We start from the raw sequence: 23,053 nt of genomic DNA, 5'->3' as shown, positions 1-23,053 counted from the left end.
AGTACTGAAACAAGTTTTGGAACAATTGTCAGCAATAAATCAAAAAATTGATAACCAATCAACAAAAATTGACCAAGCAACATCCTCGATCCAGAAATTGACAGATCAGGTTTCCCAACATACCCAAGCAATTGAAAAATTGCAAGGAGCAACAGAAGAGAATCGTAAACTGGCAGGGGAAGCCGTTCAAATTGCAACATCAGCTAAAAAAGAAGTCGAGGAAGTTAAAGCGGAAGTCAAGCCTCTTCATAAACAGATAGGGGACCAACAAACCTATCTCTCGTTGGTGGAATTGAAAAATCGCGAGACCAACCTCAGACTAAGGGCAGTCCCAGAAATTGAACAAGAAGATTTGAAAGGACTTTTGACAACAGAGTTTACAAAGTTCTGGGACTTAAAAGAAGAAATTGATTTCAAAATTGTATCGGCTTTTCGGTTGGGAAGATTAGTAAGAAAAGATAGATCCAGAGACTGCTTAATAGCTTTGAGATCAAGGGAGGAGAGAGACAAAATACTAGGCCTACACTTCAAAAACTCAATTGTGATACAAGGGAAAAGGGTGGAAATTTACCGAGATATTCCTAAACAGTTATTGGACTTGAGAGCCACCTACTCAGATTTGGCTAAGTTGCTGAGACTCAACACAATTCCTTACAGGTGGGAGTTCCCACAAGGGCTATCATTCACTTACAAACAGAAGAAGGTTAAAATAAGATCACCAGAGGACTTACAAAAGTTCCAGCACGATCACGGAGAAGACCTCCAAAAAGAAGCAGCAGCTAATTGGCCTATACCCAACCCAGGTGGAGCAATACCTGCACCTTCGGAACCAGAGGAGAAAGAAGATACACCGCTCTAGGTGTAGCAGAATAGTTCAGGATGTCTCTGCGGCTACTCAGTTGGAATATAAATGGCGGAAATTCCCCGGAGAAAAGAAGGAGGTTATTTCATTAGGAATTTATGCCCCAAATGACGGGAAATCAGAATTTTTCAAGAAGCTGCATGAGACGTTGCTGGACTATCTGGATTATGCTAACATCATAATGATGGGAGATATGAATGGAGTGGTGTCTACACATATGGATAAGTCTTACAACCAAAACTTAACATCAGACGGCAGACTGCCCAAAACTTTTTTCGAACTGACTGACAATCTGGATTTGATCGACATATGGAGGACAAAGAACCCCCTAGGTAAAGAAGGAACTTTTTTCTCTGAGGCCCACCTGTCTTGGTCAAGGATCGACCAAATCTGGACCTCCAGGGGGCTGGCACCCAAGACTAAAAAGGTGGAAATCTGCCCAAAAACATGCTCCGACCACAACGCCTTGAAAATAGAACTTAGATTAACTCAACCCGGTTCCTTCAGATGGAGAATGAATGACACACTACTAAGAGATCAAGAGATTGTGAAAAAGGCCCAAAAAACATTAAAGGACTATTTTGAGATAAATCTGAATACTACAGTTGAAAAAAGAACGATCTGGGACGCAAGCAAAGCTCTTATGAGAGGGTTTCTGATACAACAGAATTCAATCAAGAAAAAACTCTGGAACGGAAAGAAGGACAAAATATTGGAGAAAATACACCAAGGAGAAAAAAAACTGAGAACCAAACCAAAGTTCAAGGAGGTGCTGAGAGAAATTAAATTCCACCAAGCAGAATACTCAAAATTGATTAATCAGGAGATTGAATGGAAAATAAAACAGATGAAGCAAAGATCTTTTGAATCAGCAAATAAATGTGGAAAGCTGCTAGCTTGGCAGCTGAAAAAAAGACAAAAGCTAAACACGATAACAAATCTAGAGATTGATGGAAGGATCGTACAGAAACCAGAAGAAATTAGGAGGTGCTTCCACAGATACTTCAAAGAACTGTATGCACAGGGGCCCCAGAAAGAATCAGAGATAGATCAATTTTTAAAGATAAATGGACTATCAAAAATAACTCAAGATAAAAGATCAATCTTGAACTCTACAATAACCTCACAGGAAATTGAAGGTGCCATTCAGAATATGCAACTAGGCAAATCTCCAGGCCCGGATGGACTTACCTCCAAATATTACAAGGTTCTGAAGGACTATTTGATACAACCTTTGTTGGAGGTATGTAACCAGATTATGGATGGGAAGAGGGCACCAGAAACGTGGAAAGAAGCCTTCATCACATTGATACCTAAGTCAGAATCTGAAAAGACTCAGCTTAAAAACTACCGTCCCATCTCACTCCTAAATGTGGATTACAAAATATTTGCAGACATTTTGGCAAATAGACTTAAAAAAGTCTTAAATGAAGTAATTCATAAAGACCAAGCTGGCTTTCTCCCTGGTAGACATTTATATGAGAACACTAGAAACATCATTGACATTTTAGAACTTTTGCAGACTAACAGGAACACAAGGGCGGTGTTAATCTTTATTGATGCGGAGAAAGCATTTGACAACATATCTTGGATGTTTATGAAGAAGAACTTGGAAGGGATGGGAGTGGGACGGGGGTTTGAGAATGGATTACATGCAATCTATTCAGAACAAAAAGCTAAATTAATAGTGAACAATGTGGTGACGGAGGAATTTAAAATTGAAAAAGGGACACGACAAGGGTGCCCTCTATCCCCTCTGTTATTTATTTCAGTCCTGGAGGTGCTATTGAATATGATCAGAGAGGACCGGTTGGTACAAGGGATAGAGGTCGGAGTGAAACAATATAAACTGAAAGCTTTTGCAGATGACCTAGTTTTGACACTGCAGGAGCCAGAATCCAGTACAAAAAGAGTTCTCGAACTTATATCTGAATTTGGTCGGGTGGCGGGATTTAGGTTGAATAAACAAAAAACTAAGGTTCTGACCAAAAATTTAACAATTACAGAAACAGAGGGGTTTCAGAGAGAAACAGAACTGAATGTGGTTAAAAAAGTGAAATACCTTGGGATCTATTTGTCCTCCAAGAATTTGAATTTATTTAAGGATAATTATGAGAAATGTTGGTTGGAAGTTAAAAAGGATTTAGAAATTTGGTCAAGATTGAAACTTTCCTTGTTGGGAAGAATTGCAGCTATAAAAATGAATGTGTTGCCGAAAATGTTATTTTTGTTTCAAACCTTACAGATCGTGGACAGAGTGGATTGCTTTGGAAAATGGCAGAAGGATATATCTAGATTTATCTGGCAGGGCAAAAAGCCCCGAATAAAGTTTAAAATATTAACAGATTCGAAAGAAAGAGGGGGGTTTGCCCTGCCGGACTTGAGGTTGTATTATGAAGCTGCAGCCTTCTGCTGGCTGAAAGATTGGTTTTTGTTGGAAAACACCGATGTCCTAGATCTGGAAGGTTTTAATAATGCTTTTGGATGGCACGCATACCTATGGTACGACAAGGTTAAAGCACATAAATTGTTTAAAAGCCACATTGTCAGAAAAGCAATTTTTGCAGTCTGGATGAAATATAAAGACTTACTAGAGAGTAAAACTCCGAGGTGGCTATCACCAGTGGAGGCCAAGGCCCGAAAAAGACCCAATATGGAGGCCTATTGGCCGAAATATTGGGAATTGACTGAAAAAATTGGAGACAATTGGAAGTTGCAGAGCCAGGACAAACTAAAAAATAAGGTGCGAGATTGGCTACATTATGCTCAAATTCAAGAGGTTTTCAAAATGGACAAAAAAGTTGGTTTCCAGGTGGAAAAGTCGAAACTAGAGACAGAATTGTTAGAACCAAAGACAAAGCTGTTATCTAGAATGTATAACTTGCTGCTTATGTGGAATTTACAGGATGAGACAGTTAAATCTGCTATGATTAAACGGGCACAGGATGTTGGACACAACATTATGTTTGAAGACTGGGAAAGGTTATGGAACACCGGAATGAAATTCACGGCCAGTACGGCCTTGAAGGAAAACATTATGAAAATGATATACCGGTGGTACATGACCCCAGTCAAGTTAGCTAAGATACATCACCTGTCTGACAATAAATGTTGGAAGTGTAAGGAAGCAGAGGGGACTTTCTTTCACCTCTGGTGGACATGCCCAAAGGTTAAGGCTTTCTGGGAAATGATTTACAATGAGTTGAAAAAGGTATTTAGGTATACCTTTCCCAAGAAACCAGAGGCCTTCCTGTTGGGCATGGTAGACCAGAAAGTGTTAAAGAAGGACAGAACTTTGTTTATGTATGCTAGTACAGCAGCAAGAATACTCATTGCAAAGAACTGGAAGACACAAGATTTACCCACGCTGGAGGAATGGCAGATGCAGTTGATGGACTACATGGAGATAGCTGAACTGACCGGCAGAATCCGAGATTTGGATGTAGAAACAATTGAGGTGGACTGGAAAAAGTTTAAAGACTACTTGCAAAAGTATTACAAACTGTATGAATCTTAAGACGGTGCATGATTTGGAAATGATACGCTTTAGCAATTATGATTAAGTAAATAGTAAACTAAGTGATAAAAGAGAAAAGGAGATAATATGAAATTGAACATGTTACGTTTATTTTAAAGGTATAAAAATTGTGACATAATACATTGAATATAGATACATAACATGTAAAAGTTACAATAAGGTATGACATAAGGTAACAAATTGCTGACATTGTTAATATAAAGAACGCAGAATCGGAAGGGGTGGGGAAGTCCAAGTTGGGATTTTTGTTAAAAAAAAAAAAAATGGTTTCTTGTAAACTCCTTATTTGTTTGTAATGTATAAAATTTGGAAAGAAACGTAATAAAAAATATTATTAAAAAAAAAAAAAAAAAAAAACCTCTCTGCTGTGAGAGCCCTCAAGGGAAAGTCAGCATCAGCAACATTTGTGCAGTGGGTCCTTTCCACCATTGAACTAGGTAGAGCTGGTTTGGCTGCTAATCCTGTTTAGGGCAGTCGTTGTATAGAGGCTTTTCTCAAGGAGTGACTGGGGAACCCAGCCAGATGGGTGGGGTATAAATTAAAACATGATTCTCATTCTTGTTGAGAGTACTAAGTGCAGTACGGTTGCTGAGCTGCAGGGCTGCCTTTGTTTAGCACCGGGCACAGGATGTTTGGGTGTGAACAGGTGCCTCCCTTGGACTGCCTGAGCTCTCTGGTTCCCTAAGCCACTTGCCCTGGCTCTCAGCAGGAGAACTTGCTCTTCTCCCTTACGTGTTCCTGCACAGGGACCTTGGAGAAGAAAGGTAGGTTGCTCTCCTGTAGCTTAAGTGGTCCTCCTTCCCCACAGTCCTTGTATCCTCTGAGCTGCTTTTCTCTTTCTCTAGCTTTCTTCTTACGTGCTGCACCGAGTGAATAGGCAGGGGCCGCACCCCTCCTGGAGGACTGGGGGTGATCCTCTTGCCAAAAAGCATTTTCTCACCCACCTATAGAAGGTTCTGAACATTGCTCTATGCAGGTTTCAGAACCTGTGAGCAATGACAGTTGAAAGACCTATGGTCACAGGAAAGCGATATCGATGCTATTAAAAAAACAACCCTTACTGGCAATATGAAGAAGTCGCTTTTCTGTCACATGTAAATTGATGGCTTCAAATGTCTTTAATCTGCTTGCAGTCCAAGTGTAAAATTAGTTAGGGAAAATGCAGTTTTCTAGATGGGATGTAAAGATTTTATGAATGCTCATTTCCTTTGCACAATAGTTTCCTTGTGGACTGCGCTGCCAAGTCTACTGGCACTATGAGAATAAGAAGCACTTGAATTTTCCACAAGGAACCTTAAGTATTTGCTAGGCTAATGCAGTTGAGTGCTGCCCCCGTCCCAACAAATAGATCCTGATAGCAGCATTTCATATATGTAGTTTTAGTAAGATGAACCACTTGACTATCATGGTGAATTGTATTACGGCTCAAAGGTTGGATTTTACTTGTCCCAGCTTGCTTGTGGTTGGCTTGCCCTGGGAAATAGCAGCCTTGTAGGCTTCACTATTCTTTTTTGTGCTTTGAGTAGTTAAAATAAATTCTGCAAATTGGGCAGATGTTGGAACTGATTCTAAAGTGTATATTGACATTTTTGAACAGAACATGGAGATGGAGGAATTGAGGACACCTGAAGTTGAGGCACAGTCTTCAGTGGATTCCAGTGAAGGTTCTTTTAGTGTAGCTGATATCCCTGATAGTACTTTCAGCATATCTACCTCGGAGATCTCACCAGTCTCTCAGCCCAAGTAAGCTATTCATTATTTTTTTTGGTCATTTCTGCATAGTATTACATCAAGAGGCATTTCACCTGCTGGAGATACTTTCTGATCAAGCAGTTTATAATTTTTCTATTAAAAAAATTAACCTTTCATCTGTTCTAAACAGAAACTGAAAGAAGTGTGAACCTGTAAGATATTGTCAGGGACTGGATTGAGAAATGGTGGCAGCCCCCTCCCCCCCGAACCTTCCCATTGATTTAGAACAGTGGTTTGCAGAGGGGCATAGTGCTGAGGGGAAAAGCTGGGAAATACTGGGTGAGGAACAGCTAGAAGAGGAAATACCAGGAGAGAGACAGCTGGCAGATTCACTGTCTTTAGAAAGCATTCATGACCCCCCTTTGCCTAAGACTAGACGGGCTTTGAGAGTGATAGAACAGAAAGCACAGTGGCAACAAGCTCAGATTACCCGACGTAGGAGTGATGTAGATTAATGGGTACGGAGGGGGTGAACCTTTACTGGGAGCAATGCCATTCCTAGAGAGATATGCATTCCTTTGTCTCTCGCTGTGATTATTAAAGAAACAAATGGTAAGAATGCTCCTTTCATTTGATCTGCTTATTTACTGCCACCAGGGGAGGGATCCTATTCCTCGAAGCCTGACATAGGTAGCCAACACACTGCATTATGTATTATATATATGCACTTTAAGAAAACTACACGAAGTTATCAACTGTTGACTCTCTGACTTGATTCACTCATGGCAGCAACTGATACCACGTTAAAGTTAGGAAACTGCATTTGTTTTAAGGTGAATTATATTGACAGGGGTAGTATTGCTCCATAGCTAAAGATTCACTATTGACATTTCTAATAATGCCAGTGAAATAATAATAATAATAATAATAATAATAATAATAATAATAATAATAATAATTTATTTATACCCCACTCACTCTGGGCGGCTTCCAACAGAACACTAAAATACAATAACCTATTAAACATTAAAAGCTTCCCTAAGCAAATTCCCTAAAATTTCACACTTTCTGCAAGAAATAATAGAATAAGTCATTTGAGTAGAAGAGTACTCTCCCTCTCAACAGACTAATTGAGGGTTGGATGCATTATTTATTAATATTATTATCCCTCCTTTCTCGCAGACTGGGACTCAAGGCAGTGTATACAAATATATGCAAAAATGTAAAAACGTATAAAAGATGTTCCCTCACTGCCTCGTTTCATATATTGGGCTATATGCAGTTCTTTGTCTTCTGTGGTTACCAGGCAACTGCTTTAATACAAGGGTGCTTTGATGTGTCAAGGTATTAGAAATTCCAGCAAAAGCATTAGTTATTTCATAGAAGTAAAAAGCATGTTTGTTTTCTTTTCCTTCAGTGCAATAGAAAACTCCAGTGCTGATATCCCTGTAGCTAGCTCTGCTGAAGCAGAGAAGTCAGAGCCTGACTGTGACCTGGGTGGGGCACTTGAGGGCCAGCCTCAGGGTGACTCTTCGTCTCTTGATACTTCTCCAGAGGGGTGAGTATTAAAATAACTGCTGCCATAGGCTGTTCCATTGATTTTCATTCTTCTTCTTCTTCTTCTTCTTCTTCTTCTTCTTCTTCTTCTTCTTCTAATTTTCATGTCTATTCAAAGAGATGCAAGGTGACCAACCAGTGGCGGATTTACGTGTAAGCTAAGCAAGCTCTAGCTTAGGGCCCCACTCTCTTGGGGGCCCCAAAAAAATTTAAAGGGGAAAAAAACCCTGGATGTAATAGTAATTATCTCACTATTTATATACTTCTTAATTGTATTTCAGTTCAACAATTACTTTGATAAAATACATATTTTGTTATGTGCAAATGGCTTTAGATACCTATTAGGTCCGTAAATTACCATATAGCATATATGCAACACAAAAAAACAGCAACAATTTGTTGTTGACAAAGGACAGCTGGACATGTAAAGGGCCCCATTACCTTCAGTAGCTTAGGGCCTCATCAAACGTAAATCCGGCCCTGTGACTAACAGATAGTAATAGATAAAAAATAAAAATAAACCTAGTCCTTAAAGACCAACCCCCCCCAGTATATGCTCAGGTAAATAATCTAACACTATCCTTGACTAACAATGTATTTCTAGATAATCAAAGTCAGTAAATCAGAACAGCTTTTTATTGCCTGACCTTGCAGGTTTGATTTTCTTTTTCTGCTCCTTCAATAAGGTTAATGAGGGGCAGTATTACTGTACTTGAAATACTTCTGACCACATGTCACTTTACAGAAGAAGCTGAAAAAGAAGCAAAAGTTTTTACCAGCATCCTTGGCTAAGCAGGTTTCCTCTGGCTTGCATTGCTTGTCCATGTTGGAGGGCAGACTTTTTTCACAGTTGAGACCATACTTGGAATATTGCTGCTCTTCACTAAAACACTTATTTTATCAAGTTCAATAGCAACTGACTGGTTCTCTGTGAGAATTCTGTGCTGTCTATACTCTATGTATTGATATGTAAAAATATTTTGAGTTAGGTGTTTCTGATGTTGCTGTATTTTCAGCCTTGTAGGTCAACATATAGAAAATATATCTTCACATGGAAAGGGAAAGATAACTAAATCAGAATTCGAACCCAAAGTTCCTGCAACTGAGCAAAAGACCACTCCAAAATCTGCACTGAATGCTTCGGGTAACATAAGAGGGGAGGTAGGTGATAATAACCCCAAACACCCTGTAGGGATACAAATGGTTCAAGTAAATGTTTATCTCTCACACTAAATGTCAAAGAACATTTTGCTCCCTTTGCGGTTTGACATTTCTCAGCTTTATACTTTCTACAGTATTGGTTCTCAGTGCTTACTTTAAATGGGCAGGTACTTAACGTGCTGCTTCTGTTACAGCTTACTTTCGACTATAGAATCATAGAATCATAGAGTTGGAAGAGACCACAAGGGCCATCGAGTCCAACCCCCTGCCAAGCAGGAAACACCATCAGAGCACTCCTGACATATGGTTATCAAGCCTCTGCTTAAAGACCTCCAAAGAAGGAGACTCCACCACACTCCTTGGCAGCAAATTCCACTGTCAAACAGCTCTTACTGTCAGGAAGTTCTTCCTAATGTTTAGGTGGAATCTTCTTTCTTGTAGTTTGGATCCATTGCTCCGTGTCCGCTTCTCTGGAGCAGCAGAAAACAACCTTTCTCCCTCCTCTATGTGACATCCTTTCATATATTTGAACATGGCTATCATATCACCCCTTAACCTCCTCTTCTCCAGGCTAAACATGCCCAGCTCCCTTAGCCGTTCCTCATAGATGATGCTCATATTTCAAATGTGGAAAATGCCAAGCACTACTATTGATTTTATGGGACGCAGGTGGCGCTGTGGGTTAAACGACAGAGCCTAGGACTTGCCGATCAGAAGGTCAGCGGTTCGAATCCCTGCGACGGGGTGAGCTCCCGTTGCTCAGTCCCTGCTCCTGCCAACCTAGCAGTTCGAAAGCACGTCAAAGTGCAAGTAGATACATAGGTACCACTCCGGCGGGAAGGTAAACAGCGTTTCCGTGCGCTGCTCTGGTTCGCCAGAAGCGGCTTACTCATGCTGGCCACATGACCCAGAAGCAGTTTGAATCCCCGCGATGGGGTGAGCTCCTGTTGCTCGGTCCCTGCTCCTGCCAACATAGCAGTTTGAAAGCACGTCAAAGTGCAAGTAGATAAATAGACAGCACTTCGGCGGGAAGGTAAACGGCGTTTCTGTGTTCTGCTCTGGTTCACGAGAAGCGGCCCGGAAGCTGTACGCCAGCTCCCTCGGCCAATAAAGCGAAGTGAGCGCTGCAACCCCAGAGTCGGTCACAACTGGACCTAATGGTCAGGGGTCCCTTTACCTTACTGTTGATTTTATTTTAACATTACTCTCCTGCTTTCATGTGAAAGCACATTCAAAATACAGTAACTAAAGCAAAAACAGTGCCGAGACCAGCAGATAAAATGCACCACCCCAGACACTAAACTTGAAATGCTTGTTGGAATCAGCTGGTTCGTTCCATCTTCATCCCTACCTTGGAACTGGAGGGCAGACTCCTGCCAGATTTGGTTGTTTACAGGAAGAGCCACAGTTGCATGGACAGGTTCTTGTGTGACTGTTCCGGTCAACAGACCCATCTGGAACTTGGCTCCACTGCTCTGCCTCGGACGGTCATCTAGCTGCAAAGTGGTGGCAAAACTGAAACTAACCACAAGATAGGATACCATACCATTTTTTTAAAAACGACCTAAATAAAACATTTGTAAAAGGTTGGTCCTTAACAACTGTAGTTTCCCAGCATTTTGGAACTTGAGTGAACATAGAAAACCATTGTTAAATCAACATATTTCTTCTCAATTGAAGATGAACAATGCAGGCATTACAGAAATTCACTCTGAAACATTGAGAGTTCATGGCTTATCCTTTTTATGATTTTAAAGGAAAAACAGAAAAAGCAGAAAAGTCAATGGCATTGCGAAAAGAATAAAACTCCACTCCTTTCTTACTGTAAATATGTAGTAGCTTTCAGCAAACTGGTGCTTTCTAAATGTTTTAGATTACAGCTCCCATAAGCTCTGACCATCTCAGCTGGTTCTGATAGGATTTGCAATCCAGAACATCTAGAAGGCAATGGGCTGGGGAAGGCTATACTAGATTCTCTGTTTTGGTATCTACAACCTTGTAAGTGATTGGGTTATTCCCTTCATGATAGTCTGAGTACTACTGAGTATGTTAACGTCTCAAAAGTATAGTAGGACACACATTTCATTCCTTTCTCTAACCACATTTTCCACATCACATTCCCCCCAAACGCAAGCTATGTTTTGCAAAATAACAATAAGAAAAATTGTAAAAGCACTGCTATGCAATAGAATGGTCAGCTTACCATGCAGCCTGCTGGGCATAACTTGCCTTTTAATGTTTGGTTCTTGAAGCCTTACACTGTTTTGATTGCTTGCCTTATTGCCTGTCTTGTTGTTTTTTGTTAATATCTGAAAACCTTGCAGAGAAAAGTAGGAGAAATTGACCCAACTTCTGTAATAAGCCCAAAGGATCCAGGAGATATTCCCACTTTTGATGAATGGAAAAAGCAGGTTATGGAAGTGGAAAAAGAAAAGAGTGAGTTCAGGGATTTTTTTTGGGGGGGGGGGAGGTTGTTGGGTTGTTCTTGAAAACTTTGAACAGACTTATCCCTTAAAAATCAAGTATTTAGCACTGACCCTTTTTTTATTTAAAAAGAAACTTTCAGAACCCTTCCCAAAGGGGGAGAGACTCTGGTTTTATGTATAACTGTATTTTTTGTTTTGTTCACGAGTTTTGTTAACAAATGTCCTTTTGCGATGCAGCACTTGTGTTTCTCTAATCAGTCTATTTTAATCGGGGGCCAAGACCACTTGGGGGCCATGGGCTGCAGTCTCCCAGCCTGCGCAGGGCCTCTTCACCTGCCTCCTCTTCCTGCTAGCCCAGCTGTAGCCTTTGGGCTGGACCAGTGCCGGCTCCATCCACTCCTTGTGTGCTGAGTGAAGGTGGCTGGGAAGCAGCAGGAAAAGGAAAGCCTCTCTGCTTTGAGAGGAAGGAAATCAGAAAGCAAGATAAAAGATTGTGAAGTGGAGAAGAGAGGAGGAAAAAGTGAATGTTAAAGGACCAGGGAGGAAGGAAACTGGCATGTTGTGGGTGAGTGGAGGATTAAGGTGCAAGTGAAAGGAGAATGGGAGAAGAAATGCCAGGAGGTGGGTAAAATACTTTGAGAGGCATGGCGAGGGGAAATATATTTATAAAAAGTCTTTTCCGCGTAGAGACTCTGGATCAGGAAATTCTGCCTCCAATGGAGAGGCTGAGCCACAGTGTTTCCTGAGCCAGGTCCTGCACTTAGCTTGAGGAACACTGAGCTAAGGAACTTTTTCACCACCGTTTTGTGACTGGGGTCAGGGGTGGCCAGTAATTTTCAGTCCATGGGAAGAAAGATAGAGAACCCCTGATCTAGATAAACATACGGCTGTAGTGTAATCAGCTGTGCAGGGATCAGTTCCCCCCTGGAACTGTGGTCTTGCCTTCCGTGTTCTTGGTCTGCTGGCATAATAACCAGCTCACTAAGACATCATAAGTGTCCCAGCCCTACAGAAGGGAGGTGTAAGGGGTGCTCTGTTTTTACAACACAGCCTTTAGTCATAGCAGTTTCTGTTCGATAGATCTCCCATTAAGCAAGGGCTGAAATGATTGTCTAAATGCAACTGATTAAGTATTTTATACCGTAAAAGAACAAACCAAAGGGTGCCCAGTTTTTATTTTTGATATGACAGAGGTGTTCCCTAATTTGTTTTTTAAGGACCCTTGTTTCATTTTCCCACATTGCGATATCAGAAATAAGAATTTGGGCACCCCTTTAGTTATTTACTTTGTTGAATAAAACTAGGACATTCTGGCCTACAAAAATTGGGCTTTCCATGTGGAAGGGCTGCAGAGCCAGCCTGTGGCTGTCTAATGGGACAGGCTGAACTGGGTGGGGTGTGCAGGCCAGGTGCAAGCCATGCTCCTGTGCTGCGTCTGGGCCACCGTGGTTCATGGGATGCTACCTCTCTTCCTCTCCAAATCACTGACCCAAACCCACCTTTTCTGGCTCCTGCCCAGGACACAATCCCCTATTCCAGCATTAGTGCATGTAATCGAATCATGTATTCTTAGTTCTCTTTTGTACTTTGCTGTGAATTTTCTCATATGCTTGAGATTAAAACCCCACTTGACTCATCTCCCTAATGCTCTAGTTTCTACTTGGTGCAGTGTTCGAAATTAACCATGCACATTTTGCTACTGGCAGGGCTCCAACTGCGACCATGTGGAGATTTCTGGGCGCTAGGTTGGTGATCACAGTTGGCAAACCTCTGTCTTAGTCCATAGTTAATACAGTGGTACCTCGGGTTAAGTACGTAAATCATTCTGGAGGTCCGTACTTAACCTGAAAATGTTCTTAACCTGAAGCACCACTTTAGCTAATGGGGCCTCCTGCTGCTGCCGCTCCGCCAGAGCACAATTTCTGTTCTCAACCTGAAGCAAAGTTCTTAACCTGAAGCAATATTTCTGGGTTAGCGGAGTCTGAAACCTGAAGCGTATGTAACCCGAGGTACCACTGTAACCATTTCAGTTTCAACTGTGTGTGTTTCTCCTAGCCTACTGGGACAAGTGAATTGCTGTAAGAGCAAGCCACAGTCAAGCAGTGTAGCTGAAACCATAGAATTGTAGCATTGGAAGGGACCCCAAGGGTCATTTAGTCCAACCCACTGGTGAACAGACATTCTGTTGTGGCGACCACAACCTAGATTTCAGTGTGTTGTTTGGCACCTAGCTTACATACATGAGTTCAATGCTTTTTTTCTGGGGGATGCAGGGGTACAGATACTCCTAAACATTTTGTAAACGTTTATAGTTTTGTTAATTTACTGTATTTATTCCCCCCGGTTTGAACTATAAAATGGTGCTTTTCTTGAGTCAAAATGAGAGTACAGTGGTACCTCTGGATGCGAACGGCATCCATTCCAGAGCCCCGTTCGCATCCTGAAGTGAACGCAACCCATGTCTCTGCGTGCATGGGTTGTGATTTGCCACTTCTGTGCATGCGCGTGACGTCATTTTGAGCATATGCGCGAGCGGCAAAAGCCGGAAGTAACGCGATCCGTTACTTCCGGGTCGCCGCGGAGCGCAACCCGAAAATGCTCAAGCCGAAGCTACTTCAGCCCAAGGTATGACTGTACCCCTAAACATTTTTTTAGGAAAAAAGCACTGTTTGAGTTTCTAGCACCAACTTGGTGGGAGCATTTTTACCTAGGGAAGCAATGAAAATGTTTATCCATATATTGTCTGAAGTTGTACTATCCATTCTGTCACGTCCTGATTCATATATAGACCAGGAATTTATGTTCTTTAACTAAGGCAGTAGGTTTATTATTTGTGTGAGCCTATCTGTCTTGATTTAGAGAGATTCTGCTTCCCGTGTTAATGCATTTGGTTTTTTTAGTCAAATTTATAAGAGAAAGTATAACATAGAATTTTGCCTGGTTTTTTGGGGGGGCGTGTTAAAAATATATGGAGTACACATCAAACCTAAACTTATTTACTGCTTCAGCAACATAAAAGGAGTCACTTAAGGCATACTATTTGCCATATTTATGAAATTTACAGAGTACTTCTTTGTTTAGTCAGAAGTAAGAACCACTCTGTTTAATGGGAGCTTGCTTCCTGGTAACTGTATAGGATTAAAATGCCTTAATCTGTGGAATAGACAGGAATTACTTTTCCTTCTTTCCTTCTTACTAGACATTTTGAGTGATTAAAATATTTTTTGCGTCCCAAGAGATTCCTAATACTTACCGCACTTTTTTCCTCCTAAAGGGAACTGTGTGTGCGTCTTATGGAGCGAATGCAGACGGGAGAAGCCGCTCTTGCTGGCTTTTCGGTGAGGTGGGAGAAGGAAAGGAACCTCTTTTCCTCCGGCTCTCTGGAAAGCCGGTAACAGCTGCTGACACTCTCCTCAGCTCTCTTTAAAGCAAGAGCTGTGCAGCGTGTCTGCCTGCTCACTGGCTTTTCAACGGGGGGAACTCTGTTCCTTCAGTGTTTTTCCTTCCCTCCCCTTAAACCCCTCTCCTGCATTGTTAGCAGCCTCCTTCTCCACACACCCCATGTGTGCTCCTTGTCCCTTCAGTGATTTTCATTCCCTCCCCACTTAAAACGTGGTTACAAAGCACAGATCCACATGGATCCTCAGGATTTTTGCATTGGGTCACCCCAAATTAACCATCAGATCACATAGCATGTCCATGGCTACAGCCTGCACCAAAACAAGCACGCACCCACTGTTGCCTGGGGCCACAATGGCTCAAAAATGTGGTTACAAAGCACAGGTCCACATGGATTCTCAGGATTTTTGCATTGGGCTACCACAGCTTAATGATTTTTTTTCCTGCATCTCCACTCATGTAAGAAAAATGATCACTTTTACATTTGGGGAGAGAAGGGATGCACGGCTGCGCTTATCAGCCAAGAGACCAGTAGCTTTGGACTCCTCATTCTTAAACCTTTCTAGCTCAGCAGATTATTAAATTAATCTGTTGGTTACTCCTCCCAATCCATTTCCCCATTGTGATGTATATTTTTAAATTGTAATCCTGAGGGTAGGGGACTGTGTTGTTTACAATGGTGTATAGTCTGCTCTGGAAGCAGGTTGTTTTGGCTAAATAGCAGGGCAGATTATTTGTTAAATGCAAGTACAGTCATACCTCAGGATAAATATGCTTCAGGTTGAGCGCTTTCGGGTTGCACTCCACGGCGACCAAGAAGTAACGGAGCACATTACTTCCGGGTTTCGCCGCATGCGCAGACGGTCAGAATGACTTCATGCGTGGAAGCGGCGGCACGCGCAGACGTGCTTTCGCGTCTTACGTTTCGTTCAGGATGCGAATGGGGCTCTGGAACGGATCGCGTTCGCATCCCAAGGTATCAGTGTATTCTAAATCTGAGCAATTACCAATACTACTGTTAACTTCTTGTAAGTGTTAAGTACTGCTGCCTTGTATATAAATCACTTTAGCTTAGAAGCTTGGAAGTAACGGCATGGTGATCTTTCTAATTCCTTTCGTCTGCAGGTCAGTCAATGCACCCATCCTCCAGTGGAGGTCAGCCTCTCACAAAAAAGGTCCAGAAAAATAGGAACAATTATGCTTCAGTTGAGTGTGGTGCCAAAATACTGGCAGCTAACCCAGAAGCAAAGGTAAGTGTACCACCTCAAAGGCCATGTTGGTGGACGTGGCAATACTATTGACGACTTTGTCAGTTAAATATAACAAATAAATTGGTTTCTTGTGACACTGTTTCAAAGCTGGAGCCTTCTTGGTTCAGTTCTCCCCAGAGAATACACTGAGAGGATTCCCACTGCTGCTGGCTTGGATGGAAAACTCTTTCTGCCAGTCAGCTGGGCCCTTGAGAGGGAAAGAGCTGAAGAGACAACTGGCAGCGTTGGCACCAACGAGAAGTGGCCATGCCAGCCCATGAAGGTGAAGTTCCAGACGTTTTGGACTACAATTCCCGCCAGCTGCAGACAGTATGGCCAAGGTTTAGGGGGGCTGGGAGTTGTGGTCCAGAACATCTGGAGGGCTACAGGTTGCAGAAGGATGAGCTAGAACAACTCTATTCCATAAATTTATGCTAGAATAAACTTGTTTATCTTTAAGGTACCATAGCACTTCATCTCAAGAAAGAAAGAAAAGACGCCAGCATTTTATGGCAGCCTAGATGGCAAGGAGCTCTTCAAAAGTCCCACCCCAAATGGCCCCACCAATGAATTGGTATTGGGGAAGTAAAGTTCAGTGGGAGACTAAGGTTCTTATGATAGCACTGATGAACTGAAGTTTCAGCTCTAATTTTTACATAACTTAAGCGGCACTCCTTAAGTGCTCTAGAATCTTGTCAGGCTAGGTAAAGTATTATTATTATTATGTATACCACCCTATGCCCACAGGTCTCAGGGCGGTTCACAAGACAAAATCACAATATAAAACCACAAAAACATAATCAAAACAAAAACAACCCAGTACCCCCCAAACACATTTTAAAAGGGCATGGGATGTCATTTAACCCAGCCTTAGAGATCTAGCTGTGAATCTGTGGATGAGATGTTTCTTAAACTTAGCTCTCCACAAATTAATGCCTGCACTGTTTATTGATCATCTTGGTCTTCATATTGGAGCATAAATTGTCTTGTTCAAAATGTGCCTGAGTATTTCTGTTAACACTTCTTTAGAAAGCCAACACTTGTTTCTCCAGGATTAGCAGAGTAACACAGTGTTACGAACATAAGAAGATGCCTTCTCTGTTGAATCAGGCCTTGGTCCCATCTGTCTTGCTGGCTGTGGCTCTTTAGGGTTTCAGACAAGTCTTTCCAGGCCTTACCTGGAGATACTGTATTTCAAATCTGGGACCTTCTGCACACAAAAGGTGGTCTCCTGCCATTGAGCTATGTCCCCTCCAAATTGCTGTGTTGCAGTTAAATACTTTCAGACAACATGACCTGTCTTCAGGGTTGTTGTCCGTGTTTTAACTGAAAGGGGACACACAAATAATACTGTAAATTAAACCAAAGGCATGTTGAGATTTCTAAAAGTACCAGCAGTAAAAAAGAGGCCAGGATTCTTTTAAGTGTTATTAACACTTAATGAAGTGTTATTTTCCTTCTTTATAGAGTACATCAGCAATACTAATGGAGAATATGGATCTCTACATGCTGAATCCATGCAGTACTAAAATCTGGTAAGTAGTTATACAGCTAAGTGAAATAAATATCTGTTATGCCACTGAATTGTCTACAGTTTCTGGTAGGCCTTGGTAGCCAAGCATTGTATGCTACTAGCCTCGTGTGAAATGTGATTGCATCAAGTTATTGCAACAATTTATAAAGCATTTTCAAAGAAGATACTGGTTTCATCAGAGGGAAGTTATACATAAGAAATAATTATTAAAGATATAAAATGGCTTTGACTTTTAAATATATTAATTGCACAGCTTCATGGTTTTTCTTTCTAGTTTTTTTCCATATGCAAGTAAATAATTTTGTTAAGGTCCAAATATTTTCATAACAAAATCATAACAAAATCCAAAATGTAGGGAAAACATGGAGTTTGGCCAGTGAAGTACCTATTTTTATTCCTAAGAATGTTTCTTACAAAAGTTTTTCAAGAACTTTTAAGAAGCAGTCCTGTAGCATCATGAAAACCTATACCCCCCGCCCAATACTTTGGTTTTTATTCAGGATTCATAATAAAACCTGACCTTCTACATGTAAAATCCTATCTTCAGAATGGTTCAAAAGGTTATAATTTGACTAACTTCCAACTGCTTCTGACTGGAAATTGACCCCTCGCTAGGCTTGGGCTGTGAAGCACATTGAACATTGGCTTAAGGAAAGCTTGTCTGCCCACTGTAATGCACCTTTGGTTTTCTAAAGATCAACTAAATTCTTACACAGAATTATTAACCATTTCCAACTTGGTTTTCAAATGTAAACTTCTAATAAACTGTGCTGGGAATTCATCAAAGAAATGGAAGGGAATCTGCAGCCCTGCTCTGCATAAAGTCTGTGCCTCACTCAGCACTGCCTGAGCAGGAAGGGACTTTTACGGATTGCTGGTGCTAGGTATGTGTGAAAACGCACATGAAGGGCCCTTTGAAGCCTGTTTCCATGGTGAATTCTAACTACTCAGTTCAGCTGGACTTTCTCCCCACCTGCCAGGTTTGTCGTTGAACTGTGTGAACCAATTCAAGTGAAGCAGCTGGACATTGCCAACCATGAGTTATTCTCCTCTACTCCCAAGGATTTTCTGGTGTCTATCAGCGACAGGTATGTCTCGGGATATGAAGGTGAATGTAAGGTTTCTTTCTTTCACTGCAACAGCTGTTTAAGTTTCATTATTTGGGATGGGCACATCATTACCAGTCGTTGGGACACCTATTTGATTTGTCAGTCTGTCATGCCAGCCGGGGGGGTGGGCAGGTGGGCAAATTGGTAAGCAGAATATGGTCTTGGTAGTCCACAGCTTTAAAATGGCCAGCATATAAAGCCAAAATGTACTGAGGTTACCACTGAAATCCTTTACTCATCATCTGCACTCGGTGGCTTAAGCGTTGTCCATCGTAACCTTGTACCTGCAATAGAGTATTTGTGATGTCCATTGCAGTAACAGTGATTTTTGTGTATTATAAGGGAAGTTCTGAATTTGTTGGTTTCTGAGAGGTTACTGTGTGTGTAACTTCTTTCTGGTGTGTGTTGTGTTCTAGGTATCCAACAAATAAGTGGGTCAAGCTAGGCACTTTCCATGCCAGAGATGAGAGAAATGTCCAGAGCTTCCCTTTGGATGAACAGATGTATGCCAAATATGTAAAGGTAAGTTTCTGCAGTTACTACAAGTTTCTCACTTGTTCCGTTGATTGTTGTCATGCCACTTCACATACCTACCAGAGTGTATGGTGATGTATACACCGCTTGATTGCAAAAACCCCTCAAAGTGCCTGGCCTTTGTTGTCCATTCCAACCCTCCAGTTCTGTGATTCCATGCCAGCAGTGCCATAGGAGGATCCAAGCAAGTCTGTATGAATCACAAGTGTATGTGAATACTTCTCAGTACCTAATCTTAGACAACTGCAAGTTTGGACAGTTATGACAGATACCGACAGCTGGAGGACCTCCTTTAAGTCCTCTCTTGGCCGGTGCTGTTGGCAAAGAGAGAATGCTCCCTGCTGCTGCCTGTTCTCTACACTTCCGCATTTGCAGCTTTTTTTGTTGTCTTCCAACTGCAGGTGAAAACAAGCAAGGAATACTGCTAGGGCACTTTTTATGTGCCCAGTCAGATGTTGTTGTGCTCTTAACTACCATCAGCCCCAGCCAGCATGTTGTGCCCCACCCCCAAAGATGAGCTGCAAGTGAGCCGCCCTTGTTTCAAGGCAGAATATGCTCTTCACTAACTCTCATTATTGTGTTCAGTCCAAATCCATTTTTTAAAAGTAGAAATAAATAGAGAATGAAATAGAACTGCTGGGCAACTTAAATGCTGCCCCTCAAGGGGAAGGAAAACTGGTGTTTGTCCTTTTAAAAGTGAGTACAACCATAGGAGCCAACTCCTAGGGTCTAAGGGGGCTTTGCCCCCCCCCCATAAAATATTTGACGGGCTGGGTCACTTCAAAGTAGATTGGCATTGCCATTCAAATGGGGTGTGTGGCCACGTCATTATGCAGGGTGGGTCTTACCTGGGCCCTCCAGTATTTCATTCAAGTTTGTACTCCTGACTACAACTGAACTGGCAAACACCTTTGCTTGTTTCAAGTGCAAGAGTTTAAGTTGGGGAAAAACAGCCCTAGAGATTATCTCCTGGATGCTTTAGGTCAGGCACCTCCAACTTCAAGTAGGCTGTGATCCAGTATCAAAAACTGGCCGTGATCTACCACGCTCTCCCATTGTTATTCTTCAACTTAAACATACAAGGTGCGTCTTTTAAAAGAGGCCCCGTGGAACATGTGTACTCTGTATCCACGGGGCCTCTTTTAAAGAACTCATCCTGTATTATATTTGGCTGCGGAAACCCAGCCAGATGGGCGGGGTATAAATAATAAATTACTATTATGATGCTAAAAATAGTAACATATTATTATCATCCCCCCACCAGCCTCCCTCCAGGGTCTTTGGCGCACATGGGAGGCCTACATGCCCCAAAATGTCCGGTTCCTCCTTTACTGGACAGCAAGCTCTATGGGGCGGGGGGCTTACTTTCAAGTAAATGCTGCTAGGCTGGAGCTGGAAAGGTCCACACAGAACTAGGAGGGAGAGCGGAGGGGCAGGGGACCTGGTGTTTTCTTTCCATGGGAACCACCGGGAGAGGGGGGAGGGGCATCATCGTCTCTCCGCGCACCGCCCTTCCTGCGGCTCCCTCCGCAGTGTTGCAGCCCGTGTGCCGCCCCCTCCGCCGCCTCTCTGCTTGCGGCTTGCAGGGGGCGGAGGTAGACGCCTCTCGCCTTTCCGGGGCTGGCTAGCTGGCTGGGCATTGGGTAGAGCCAGCGGTCGGAGAGGGGTGCTTGACGAGGTGGCCCCAGCACCTGCCAGAGCACTTGCTGTGGCGGCGAGCAAGCCTGGCTAAGTGGAGCCTTGACCGCCTTGACCAGCGCCCGGCAGCCATGAGCGAGGGCGGAGGCGACAAGGCATGGTTGTGCAATCAACCAAAATCCATCCTGCGATCGACCGGTTGATAGTGATTGACAGGTTGGACATGTCTGCTGTAGGCCATCCAGTTGTCTGACTGTTTATACCTTTAGGGCAAATTGTTGTTTGCAGGATGCTTCCTTGCGATGGGCTGCGTGTGTGATAAATGCACGTCTCCTCTGCGCCAGCTGTTCCAATGCAGTTTGAGACATTGAGGAGTTGCCCTGTCCCCTCAGAGCCTCATCACAGCTTTGCAGCATCCCCTGTGGAACCTCTGCTGACAGTCCCAGTTTCTGCCTAGACACCAGTATTCACCTCCTGCTGCCCCTCATCGGTGAAGTGGGGGTCATTTGCGTGGAACCACTGTATGCCAAAAGGGGCACCTGATGTTGTAGGGCAAATAGTTGTGAAGGGGGAAAGTGTTTTGTGTTCTCAGTAAAGGCACTACATACTGATCAATCAATTTTTGTATCCACTCTTGTCTAGAAGGAATTATGTCGCTCTTCCACCTTGTAGCTATAAGAACTCTCGCTGCCACTGTTGCATACAAAAAAGGTCTTTAATTTTTTTAGGAATATCTGAATCAGTAATGCCCAACAGATATGCCTCTGGTTTCCTAATAAATGAGATTCTTAACTTTTTTTCTAGTTCATATATTCCCAATATTTCTTTATTTTGCTACATTACCACCATATATGGTACAGTGAGCCTGTTTGGTCTCCACATCTCCAACAATTACTTTTGGCTCCTTAGTATAATTTGGCTAATTTCCACTGAGTTAAATACCACCGGCGTTGCATTTTTAACAAGTTTTCCTTTATGGCATATCACGTAGTAAATTTCCAACTATTCTTCCACAGGTTTTCTCATTGGGATATTGTTATAACATTCCCAAAGTCTTGAGACCACTTTATCATGACTGATGTAACTTCTTCCTCCTCGACTTCCCAGTCGAGGAGGAGGCGATAAGTTTTAGAGAGGGTTTTACTTTTTGAATTTATTACGTCAGATTCTAATCTTGAGGTTTCCTTGGCAAACCCTTTTTGTTTATCTACTTTAAATCTTTCAAATATTTGATAATATTGGAACCAATCTGTAATGACATCTCTTAATTCCTCAAAGCTCTTAAGTTTCAGTTGGTTCTCTTCTTCTTTCAAAAGTGTTTTATAGGTAGACCAATTTTCCAACATATTTTTTTTCTTCATCACTGTGGCCTCTACTGGAGAGGCCCACCACGGGATTTTGAACTCCAACCGATATTTATATTTCTCCCAAACTTTAAGATGTGATGTCCTTATGATATGATTTGAGAAATCTCTGTGTATTTTTGCCTTTCCATATATTAAATAAGCGTGCCAACCCCAACAGTTATTATGTCCCTCCAGGTTCAGCATATCCATATCTTTCAAATTGCACCAATCCTTCATCCACATGAGGCAGGCTGCCTCATAATACAATTTCAAATCGGGCAGGGCGAAGCCACCTCTATCCTTTATATCTATTAAAGTTTGATGTTTAATCCTGGGTCTCCTGCCCTCCCATATAAATTTAGATATTTCTTGTTGCCATTTTTTGAGGCCGCCAGAATTGGGATCATTTGAAATAAGAAAACCAGTCTAGGGTTTAAACAGCTTCCCTATACAGGGCTGCCTTCACATGTCTTCCAAAAGTTGTGTAATTCTTTATCTCCTTGACATCTGAAGGGAGGGTGTTCCACAGGGAGGGCGCCACTACCGAGAAGGCCCTCTGCCTGGTTCCCTGTAGCTTTGCTTCTCGCAATGAGGGAACCGCCAGAAGGCCCTTGGTGCTGGACCTCAGCTGAACGATGGGGGTGGAGGCGCTCCTTCAGGTATACAGGACCGAGGCCATTTAGGGCTTTAAAGGTCAGCACCAACACTTTGAATTGTGCTCGGAAACATACCAGTGTTTCCAGTGAAGATCCTTCAGGACCAGTGCTATGTGATCTCGGCCACTCCTAGTCATCAAAACATCAGATAAGGAGAATTAAAATACAGATTATAGGAACATAAACAAGATCTTTGGATTTGCATGCAAACATAGGAGTTTAACAATTCCTGAACATGAACAGCCAGCCTTTTAGAAAGTAAATATAGTATGTGCTGTGTTCCTACCTTGGTTAGATTTAAAAAAAATATACACAAAGGTAGGAATGAAACATAAAACTGTGAAGCTTCTT

General features: G+C 42.3%; 1 protein-coding gene across 2 annotated transcripts in view; it reads left to right on the top strand.

Moving 5' to 3' along the window:
• SUCO (SUN domain containing ossification factor) overlaps nt 1-23,053 on the top strand; it is a 46,343-nt gene that overhangs the window by 6,596 nt on the left and 16,694 nt on the right. For both annotated transcript variants that reach the window (XM_053391071.1, XM_053391070.1), the window contains exons 4-11: nt 5,998-6,143; nt 7,510-7,650; nt 8,666-8,810; nt 11,135-11,246; nt 15,761-15,885; nt 17,353-17,420; nt 18,400-18,507; nt 18,945-19,050. In XM_053391071.1, the coding sequence (XP_053247046.1) occupies nt 5,998-6,143; nt 7,510-7,650; nt 8,666-8,810; nt 11,135-11,246; nt 15,761-15,885; nt 17,353-17,420; nt 18,400-18,507; nt 18,945-19,050 (951 nt within the window). The remainder of the gene's footprint in view (nt 1-5,997; nt 6,144-7,509; nt 7,651-8,665; nt 8,811-11,134; nt 11,247-15,760; nt 15,886-17,352; nt 17,421-18,399; nt 18,508-18,944; nt 19,051-23,053) is intronic.

This window comes from Podarcis raffonei, chromosome 6 (genome assembly GCF_027172205.1).
Source record: "Podarcis raffonei isolate rPodRaf1 chromosome 6, rPodRaf1.pri, whole genome shotgun sequence".
Lineage (NCBI taxonomy): Eukaryota > Metazoa > Chordata > Lepidosauria > Squamata > Lacertidae > Podarcis > Podarcis raffonei.
Note: the sequence above shows the minus strand (reverse complement) of the source record. Positions and strands in the feature narration are given on the sequence as shown.